Raw genomic sequence first — 10,925 nt, 5'->3', positions numbered from 1 at the left:
GTGCTTCAAAGATTATGACAATAGATGTAGAACAGTTTTAAGTTCCTGCTGGGGAAGACAAATTGAGGTCTTATTTATGCAATGAAAACAGGGCTCTATTTTCGGGGGGATCATTGAAAATTTTATCATATTGCTCACATTTTTTACACGTTAATTCCAATTGAAATTAGTGGAGTGCAGCATTACCTGAGTGAGATGAAGCGTTCGTGATGAAGTCCAGTACTCGTTTATATTGAATAAATCATAGAAAATAATTCCTGATAATTATTTCGAAAAGCTTTCGATGAATCACAGCTGTGGAGTATAGTTTAATTTGCTTATAGTCAATAAAAAACCAACGGTGAATTGGGCTCAAACCAAAAACCATTTAGCTCCGTTTTGTATTCGTTCTTTTAACTATATTATTTTGTCAGCAAATTAACCCTACATCGGTAAAATAAGTCATTCACATCACGGTTGCATGTTTCGACGCTTGCGAGATTGATTAGAATGTAATCATTTAAAGTTAAATGATCTTTTACTAGCCAGTACATTCAGAAAAGTTTACATTTTATATTATTTTTTATCTATCTGCCCTACAGTTTTTCAATTACATTTTTTTCTCTTTTTTCTCTACCGAGCTTAAGTCTAGTACACTCGCCAAATTTTCACACATTTTCCACGCTTTCACTCGACATTCCATTAATCAGCGTCATCGCTACCATTAACACCTTCATCACGATTTTCCCATCGCAGCACCAGCGCCACGCCAGCCGGTTCCTTCGGATCGTTTCACGTCAGTCAGACACTAGCCAGCTTTCCATTCCAGCTGAGCTTGATTTTTATGCTGCCGGTGTCTGCCGGTTCTCGCGTGAGAAACCGGCACGCGGCACGGAGGCGGAGAAGACCCGTTTCATCTTATCGCGAAGCGATACGACCTGCACTTTCACGCCGCGATGAAAATCCGTGAGAAACACAGCAGAATAAAGGCGAACAAAAAGCAACCAAAAAAAAACTGAAAAGAATAGAACCGAAAAGTTCGAATCACTAATGCACATCACGGAATCATGTTATGGAAATGGTGTCAAATTTGAGCAAATGGTGAAAAACTATTAGCAGCCCGGTTGCCTCCGCCAGGAATCGCCAGCAGGTTGAGCTGATCGATGGCGCTGAACGTGTCAGCCTGGACGCACTGGCCGACGATGATGACATGTCGCCTGTGGGGAGAGAAAAGAAAAACAACAACAAACGAATCAGAAAGAGTGACCGTGAAAGACAAAAACCGAAGTGATTAATTGACTCGAATCCGACGGGATTATTGCGGCCGAGCCAAACGGCTGTGGGCTGAACGCGTGCTTTCAGGTTAGCTCAACTTTTTCGTTGCGAGTTTCACCAGTCAGTGGGTGGTGGAAATCGATGGTATTGCAATTTTTATCTACCCTAGGCGCTTACCTTGTAAATGTGTCATGTAGTCCTTCCGGTCCAGCTCATTATCCAGCTGCGAGAACTGATCGTACGGGATGTTTTGTATCAGGTTGATGCTGTTGCTGTTGCTGTTGCCGGACGTGGACGATGACGATGACGAAGAGGACGCTGCCGAGATGATTCGGGGCCGTTCCTCGTCGATGGATTTCTCCGTAGATTGCATGTAAATCTCGTGGATTCGGGCGGAGCAACGAATCTGTAATGGGTGTAGAGGAGATCAGGAAAAAAAAAAATGAGCCAATAATTTACTGTATTATCAGATCGCCATTTTACACATGTATAGCACAGCGGGAAGTGAGAAATGACGCGGAATACTTGTTAATTACGAAAAACATGTGAAATATGTCGAGTTCACGATAATGTCGATAAAGTTACGCTTTATGAATGGTTTTGTGATTAATCCCGAGAGCAGCTGGAATAAATTTGGCAGGTTATGTTCCGGCAACTGCAGTAATTGGGATCACGTAATGAGTCATTGTTATTTACTAAAGTTCCGCTCTATTTATTATGCCACGAATGCCACAATTTTGATTTATGGTAATTGGTTTTTAATGATGTCTCTACGGCTAAATTCAGCTAACTGAATATACATAGCTTGTTTTCAGTGAACATTGTCGATATGGTTAGTTGCCAACAGGCTACTTTTCACATTGGAGTACCATTGTTTATCAAGTTGCAACTTTTATCGATTTGAATTTGGTTTGTTTTTTATCATGTAGTTACAAGAATTTTGTGGTATTTATAATCTCCTACCAAGTGACAAAATTCTAATTTCGAGAAAAACGCGTTCCAAGTTTGCTGGTTTATAGGGTTTATAGCTATCAATCGTTTGAAATCTCTGGTTGCTTGCAATATTTATGCGGTATAATTACAGTAAAATGTAGCTTAGAAACTCCTAGATCGTTTGCTGTCATTAACTCTTTTTCTTAAATTTTGCGACTTGATCCGGTCTGATTTAACACCGACCAATTCAATCAAATTTTATGTGCCCACATAAGTTCTAAAATAGTCCTAGCTTCGCCTGCACATATCCTAAAAATTGTTAGTTCTAAAATGTTTAAAAAATCGGCTCTGGATTCTTAAATTTAAGTTAATTAAATTAAACGTAATTATTTTCCTCAGCAACAACTAGAAGAAATCAGCAGTCACCTTTTCTTTCTTGCACGTTTTAGCCATTACCTTTAACTTTCTTGTCTCGCGATTTTTTTGCAGTTTGACAGTTTACTCATTCTAAATTACTGTCACCGATTTAATAAACTAGGGTATGTTGCTGCTTCGTCGTAATTGCCTACTCTCGTCCTATTCAACACAAATTAATATCAAAAATATCTGCATTTTTATGATTCACAATTCACAAAACTAGTTATTCCCTAATATTTCAGTTTGCTGTCTATCATACGCGATCAATCAAAGCAGGGATGGTTCGATCACTTTGACTCAATTGTGATTCATTTGAGAGTACCGTCTTAGCCGAGCAAAATTTGACAAAGTGATATATGAGACATTTATAGAACAAGTTATTAATGAACGTTCATTTAGTCACTTAAGAGTTACTAGTATTGTAGCGCCGTAACTACAAAAATACATCAAAACTTTATTCAGCAAAATTGTAGATAATAACTAGCTCTACAAATGTCCCATAAATCACATTGTCAAATTTTGCTCGGCTAAGACGGTACTGTCAAATGAATCAAAATTGACTCAAAGTGATCGAACCATCCTTGAATCAAAGTAAGCTGAGATCTAAGGGAGTGTCGTCATGGTTGGGCCACGCTTTGAAACTCGCCCATAACTTTCGTTTCAAAAGGAATTTTGGAAATCTAAATCCATCGTTGCAAAGGTCTAAGAATAAGGTATCTTTCTGGAAAATGAACTGAACTGATTGCTTGAAAAAAATAAAAAAGCTATAGGCATTTACATGAAGACAAAAAATGTTGTCATAGTCGGGCCATGTTGTACAGGTTGGGCCACCGAAGAAAATCTAAGACGTACGTATAGAAATTCTATATAGAGACATGAAAAGAATGAATTCCGTGAACAACGTCTGGTATAGGTACAAACACCCTTTTTTAATTGCATTTTTGTGAAATTTTGGCGATCTTGTAAAATCAATGCTGCTACAATCGCCTTTTCCGAAGTGTACAACTACAATGAAAAAAAAACAACAAAAATCTAGGTTTTTATCGTATTAATTTTGCTTTATTTCATCACGTTTTACGTGACTGACATTCTCTAGCGATGATTGCCCTTCTGCGCTTAGAATTATGGTGGTCTAACCATGACTACTCAAATGGCCCGCCCTTTACAAATACCGCTTTTCTAGTATTTCACCTTAGCCTTCCCAAACACCTTATTGGAGGGGATTTTTCTATAATCTCCGTATGCAGCACAACACACTTCATATATTTTCAAAAATTATCTCGATAGTTGTATTTCATGAATCATTTCTTGAAGAAAACTTCATTGCGCCTGGAAAACTTCTTTTGCAAGATTTAGTCACTGAATTCAGTACGGGTGTTTTGAATACACGATTGAAACTCACAATATTGTGAAAAGTTAGCCATCACAGTAAGAAGTTTTACAATGGTTGTATCATAGATACCATGAGTTACTAAAATTGTAAAATCGTGATGACCCGACCATAACAGTGGCCCGAAGATAACGATAATACCCTATTTAAATGCTTTTTATCATTAAAGAAGTTCTACCAGCCAAATTTCCAACGTTTTTCGTGCGACGAAAAGAAAATGTCAACTTTTCGTTTTAATTTCCGTCATTCATAAATGAAAATAACTCAAGCAAGGCATTGTTGTTCTTCTACAGCCAGGAAAACTTGCCTGACCTGCAAAAATTTTGCACAATAACATTTGTCATGCCGTCTTACACAAATACATGCGCTTTGGCTTCGTAAACATGGTTACATGGTTATGATTTTAGTTCGGACGATGAAAAATTTTGATGGACGGATTTTAGGAAGGTAAAACGATTTTAAGAAATAACGTCAGTTGCGTAATTTCAATAATATGCTTTAATAATCGCTTTTCAAAATTTACGGATCGGAAGGTAAGTGAGTTTTAGTCAAATCAGCACAAGAACTTTTGGAGTATTCATTAAATTTATCCAACAAATGATGAAAATTAGAATGGCTTTACTTACCACGTCGGGAATTAGAAATAAACCCTACGTACAAAGAAAACTGCTTAGCATAGAAAGGACGAATTATATCGGTATTCGTTGCCTTACATTCTAATTTGTTTTTACCAGTAAACTGGTTAGATTTAGCTAAAACTTGGTTAAAATCTCTTAAAATACACTAAAAGTGTACAAGCTCAGATTTTGGGTCAAAATTTTGACAAATGTTGGCTACTTACTATTAATAATTGGATTATTCACTGCCATTTTTTATTACAGGTTGAGGTGCGTTTGGTGAGGAAGAATGATAGACTGGATGATAATGCGAATCTTCGATGTGGTGCCAAAAATATATTGCGTAGTTCAATTACTGAGTGGGACTCTAACCCACATCCTCTCGGTTTGCGCCCAAGTGTTTTAGTAATTAAACTATCAGTACACGACACCCTATGTTAGATAATCTCACTTATAATTTCGATCATTCCAATTATTATTCACACATTATTATTAAGTTATTTGACAACGTACTTTTGGATTTCTTCTATTTTCTGATTGAAAAATTACACAGAATTTGGGTTTGTATACTTTAAAGGCATTCTGATCAATTTTAAGCAAGTGTCAGCTAGGTGTAACCTATTTACAGGTAAGCACACACAAGAGTGCACGTTAAACTTCTTTTGAGCATATCGCAATTGGGAAGGCCCTTTATAAACTGTTGCTTTGAAACCGATTGTAATGAGAATTTGGAAAGAATTGGTTTATGCAGAATTTTTTTTGGTAGAGTAGAAAATACTAACGAAACAATAGTTATTGATCTAAAATTAACAAAAAACAACATAAGGCTTGTTCGCGACAAAATTTGGACACCCCCAAACACACACAGCTTCGGAAATACATTAACAACGAGTGAAATATTTTGCAGAGTGGTAGACGTATGTCTGTTCTTTCTGAAAATATAACACTTGTTTATATTACAAGCGCTCAGCGTAAAATGGCCTCGAAAGAAGAGCAGGTGCGAAAAGCAATTGTGTGCGGTCGCAATGAAAATTCGGATCTCTCGTTAAGAAAACTTGCCAAAAAGCTTGGATTTCCTCCAAGCACAGTTCACAGTGTCTCAAAATCGTTCGATACTCGCTTGACAACAGCTAGGAAGAAGGGAAGTGGAACAAAAACGGATCTGAGGAACCACCACAAGGATACGAAGGTAAAACAAATATTACGGAGGAGACCAGATCTTTCTGTACGTACCATTGCTCGTAAAATAAAAATGTCGCCAACATTCGTGCACACTTTTAAGCAACGACAAGACATGAAGTCTTTCAAGGTGAGTACTGTGCCAAACTGTACTGATGAGCAAAATACGACGGCCAAAACACGCGCTCGTAAGCTTTATCGCGAATATTTAACGAAGTTTCCATGCGATGCTAATGGAGTCCATATTGTACCGAAGGAGGCGAATCCATCTAATTGTCCAGAGTTACGCCCCATTGAGCGGTATTGGGTTTTGGTGAAGAGAGAGCTGTCCCAGCATAAACAAGAAGCAACAACTATAGATAAATTTCGTAAATCTTGGACAAACGCAGCTAAATTGGTTGCCAACAAGTCTGCACTGATCCTCATGGCAATGGTAAACCCCAAAGTTCGCCAATTTTTCATGCAGATCAAATAAGTAATGTTAATTTGTTTGATAATTATTAACGATACACACATAAATGATATGAAATTGTTTCATGGATTAAACTTTTAGCAAATTTTTTTTATAACAAAATTTAGGTGTCCAGATTTTGTCGCGAACAAGCCTTATATGGAATCCTATCCTATACACTATTTCTAGAAAATATTGATTTGCCTTACCTTCAGTTTTCCATTCTGGAAGTGGTGGCTGCTCACTACGAAGTGCAGCCCGATGACAGATGTTTCCAGATCGGTTTTGTGGTCTCTGTATGGCTTGTGAATGCGAATGTGCGAAGGATTAGCCTGTAAGAAGATTACGGTTTATTGTTTCTCGTATTACTACACAAGGATCGTGTGAGTGTCTGTGGGTGTGTAAGTGCTAAAAGTTGCTCTATTGTGAGTATGCTCTATAGATATGAATTGCACACCTTTTGGCATTGAACGGGAGAAGGCGATTATATTCATGTTTTTGGTTGTGTCGTTAAGCGTAATGTTTACGGCAATAAATAGCATAGGTAAAACTAACTTTCCTCATGATTGCTCCATTACCATCAAATCGTTCATGAGGAATAAAAGGATTTTTGAATTTGTTTCAAATCGTTCAAAACCATACGCGTGTAAAAATGCTCAGATTTGTTTTTATCTATGTCCGAACATTTGCTTCTGTTTCGTTTCCAAATTGCGAAACCGTCCGTGAGTTATACGTTATGCCTTTCATTTTCTTTCATATCACTCTTTTCAGAAGGATTTGGTCAACATAAAATAGAGTGAGGCTTACGGTTTTGATTGGTTTAGGCTTTATTAAATGTGTTTTTGATTGTATCTCTCGAACTGCCTTATAGTATCTATTTATTATCTAATTTAAAAAAATTGAATATAAATATTACGAAGTATCACTTAGTTAGTTTTGATCAAAATATTAAAACAACCGAATTTTCTGGAAGGAACGCCTTTCACCAGAAAGGTTGATTAGATCGAGTGACCGCCTTAACGCATATCCAATTACCTGTTATTTCTTTTCGTCGAAACTTTGAACGATGGGTCAACAGCAAACTTCAGCTTATCAGGAAAGTTTCCGATAAACAACAACGTGCCTGCTGACTTCAAAACGATGCTGGCCCCACCACTTGTTGAGGTCAGCAACCATTCGGGAGAGGGGATGGTGGTGGTGGTAGCTGTAACGGTCAAACTCAACCCCACGGAATCTCTTTTCATCTTCGTTATTTTGAAGTTAGGAAACTTTTGTTCTAACTTTCGAAGAATATTCCAGCTGGGTTTCGAATGCAAATTGTTATCTTCGGAAGTGGTCAGACCTCCTCACTCACCCACACCGTGCGTCATCGTAAGAAGGGTTGAAAAGGACAGACCGGTGCCAAAGTTTTCCTCTCGATTTTCTTTGAATTCGAAACTGGTCATCGAGAACGGGTTAGGACCAGAGCAGTAAAAAAACGGGGATCTTTCTTTTCAAGTCGAATCTTCCAGATACTGGTCAGGCTGTCGAGCTATAATCAACCAAGTGAATGGAATTTTGTTTGGCTGGTTCAAAAGTTATTATCACGAAATGAAAAGTCGTTTGAAGGCAACCACCAACCAACGCCAACGGAAGCGAAATGAGAAACCACCACCTGAGGGTTCCTGATGTCTTGGTTGTCCGCTCAGGAAAAAAGACAATGTGCTTTTTAGGTCTTCATTAAGAAACCATTTTTTCGGGAGAATTTGACGTGATTTTTTTTTAACTCGGGAGCTCTTTTTTCTTTTCACTGAGAAGCCAAACATGGTTTTCGCAAGCCTATGGAATAAACTTTTAATTATGTACTGGTAATTAGTTAAAATACTAAGAGCAAATTGGGCTAGAATAAATGCGTTTGTATAAATTGTTTTGGTTACTCCAAGCAAAACTCTCGATGTTATAATTTTATCATATGTAAAATAAAAAATGCAATATTTTTGTTTAGCCAGCATGTGCATAAACAATTTTTATTAAAATCGCAAAACCGAAAACAATTTCCTGCCGAATCGTTCATCCAAAGCCGCTTATGACGAATCAGCGTTTTTACATTGAATTGCCCTAGATTAATTTATACCACTTTTATCGAATACTATAATAACGTAACTAAATTCCGCAGGGTAAAGCCAAATGCTATTTCCCGCACTAGATCGTAGACAAAATTTTAGCAGCACAGCCAGCCCAACACTGAAATAATAACGGCCTTCAATTCATCCCACAACAAAGCAAACCACAGAGACCAATCAACGGCGTCATTCATTCAACATGCAGCATCCTGCATGTGATGCACCACCCATCACCCACCACCACCATCCATCCGACCGGTCGTTGCGTTCGCTGAATTTGCCAGCCATTTTAACCCTTTTGTTTTATTTTCCCTCACACAAGCCGACGGGGCCCGACATTAATGGATGCTCCGCTGCAATTCCCAATTACACAGAAAACATAAAATAAGCATAAAGCCATCATTATTTTCGCTTCCGCCGTTCCTCGGCCGACGCGACGCCGTCGTTGCTAGGTTCTGGAGGAATATGAATACAAACTGCTAAAGCTAGGACGAATTTTAAAGTTTGCTGATATTATCGTGTGGGGGTGGAACACGCAGCAGAACATTTGTTTCCCGAGCTTTCCCGAACAACTTCCATCATAGAGGTACGGGAATCCAACGGCACTCAAATCTTTCTCTCCCAGGGGAACGCTTTGCTTTGAAATATGATGCCGTTTACTGCGATGGGGAAGACTGCTGAAACGTCGGGGGTTGGGTGATGTGAATCGACGTTGGAAAATTTCGTTTGACATTTGCAATAGTTTTCCGGTTTGTTGTATGCTTGTTTTTTGAAGCCATTCAACTAGCCCTGTTACATTGGATCAAGGTGTTTTCAGTGACTAAGTTGTGTGTTTTTTCAGCAAATAATAGAAAAGAAAACTGTTTCGTCACAGATTGCAAACTCGTTAACTGTCGGTGCAGTCCTAAGTGGACTTTATAACAGACAAAGTTTCTATACATTTAAACTACATCTGTAAACCCACGGGATCCGTTTTCCTGTGTAGCAATCGAACCGGACGAACGAATTCCGTGCTCCGACAGGGCCAGCATTCCAAAGTTGAGTGAAATCTTATTTCATACTCGAGTGCTTCCGGTGTTGCTCCCACTTAAGGAAGACGTCTGCCTGCTGTACACTCTTACACTCGTAAGAATATGTATACATATACTGTGTCACCGCTTCTTTTTATAACAATATGTACTAGGAAACCAGTAACAGAGAAGTAGGAACCTACTTCTACACAATTGCGCTAGTAGTCCCATGCAATCGTCCGGAAGAACATCTTTTCACAATATTCATTGAACCGTAAGCGTAATTACAAAGTTAAGTTTCCAGCATGAACGAAAAGTTTTATTTTGTGTGCGTGTGTCTGTGGCTGTGTGTGTGTGTATGTGCTTATGGCATATCCATACGGCCAAGCAGGGAAAACTTTTACCTTGGAGGCCGGAGGGTGGAGTGGGCGAAGCTTAAATAAGCACAAGTAATTGAATACGATCGCATGTCACTGCAATGAATTTTCTTCCTTTTGTTCGTCTTTATTTCATAAAAGTTCAGTATCAAGTTTGGTGAAACTTTCGAAAAAAATTGGAAACAATTGTCGTCGCCAGAATTTTAAACCCTCACAGTTCTGTTCTGTAAGTACCTAAGGCGATTAATTCGTGTCGTGCGGATTCTCGCTGTGATCATTTGTAAAGTTGTTCTTTTTATATTAATTAAGTTTACAACGAAGCTGCTGCTTTTCAATGCAGTGTGAGAAAGATTTTAGTATTGACAAAAGTGCAGACAACTATGCAGTTAGATATGTAGTTTTACACCAGGACAATGCTCGGCCACATGTTGTTATACCGGTCTCAAAATACTTGAAATTTCTTTACCCCACTCAGCATAGTCAGGAATGCCACATATAATTTTGTATTTTTTGTTGGAAAAATCTGACAATCTGTACGGCGAAGAAAAATATCTGTGCAAAAATCTGTCCAATGCAAAACAATGAGAGTGAAAGATATAGAGAATCATTTTGCTGATTATTTCCGTCTCTTTCACTCTCATGTAAGAGCTCAAAAATCTGTTTAATCTGAGTAATTTGGCTAAAATCTGTATTCTATGCATACAGATTCTGTACAGGCGATTTATTTCAAATATCTGTTAAACACAGAATGATCTGTGAATGTGGCAACCCTGAGCATAGTCCCTAGATATTAATTTTAAGAATTTTAGTGTTGCGCTCTGTGCATCTATGGCTGTATGTAATCAGTCCATAATTTGCAGTCGATTTTCCATGAGGCATGGAAGAGACCTCCAGTATTTAACTAAGGAGATTTGAATTACCTCTTTTACCGCTGGGAATTTTCATAAGTTAGTGAACTGATGAACGAAGCAAAGTGATACTTACATATCAAGTAATCTGCGCCAATACTACCCTGGACAACCATTGTCTGTATGACCATTATCACTGCGACCAGTATTTTGATCTATTGTGATATATTCACGGTGTTTTCTGCTATCCGTTATTAATTCTTTGCAGTGTCGCAATCGGGTAAGCAAACTGCTTATTATCCGTGGTTCAGTGCCGGTGTTTTACCATTTTCCTCCGTATTTTTACT

At 38.2% G+C, this 10,925-nt stretch overlaps 1 protein-coding gene across 1 annotated transcript in view; it reads right to left on the bottom strand.

The window, feature by feature from the left end:
* Nucleotides 1-1,044: 1,044 nt before the first annotated feature.
* Nucleotides 1,045-10,925, bottom strand: part of LOC128740599 (uncharacterized) — a 153,323-nt gene continuing 143,442 nt past the window's right edge. Inside the window, exons 6-8 of the mRNA XM_053836160.1 lie at nt 6,451-6,573; nt 1,432-1,660; nt 1,045-1,196 (exon numbers count right to left, since the gene is read on the bottom strand). Of these exons, the coding sequence (XP_053692135.1) occupies nt 1,045-1,196; nt 1,432-1,660; nt 6,451-6,573 (504 nt within the window). The remainder of the gene's footprint in view (nt 1,197-1,431; nt 1,661-6,450; nt 6,574-10,925) is intronic.

The sequence above is a fragment of the Sabethes cyaneus genome, chromosome 3, assembly GCF_943734655.1.
Source record: "Sabethes cyaneus chromosome 3, idSabCyanKW18_F2, whole genome shotgun sequence".
Taxonomy (NCBI): Eukaryota; Metazoa; Arthropoda; class Insecta; order Diptera; family Culicidae; genus Sabethes; species Sabethes cyaneus.
This window is presented reverse-complemented; position numbering and strand designations above follow the sequence as displayed.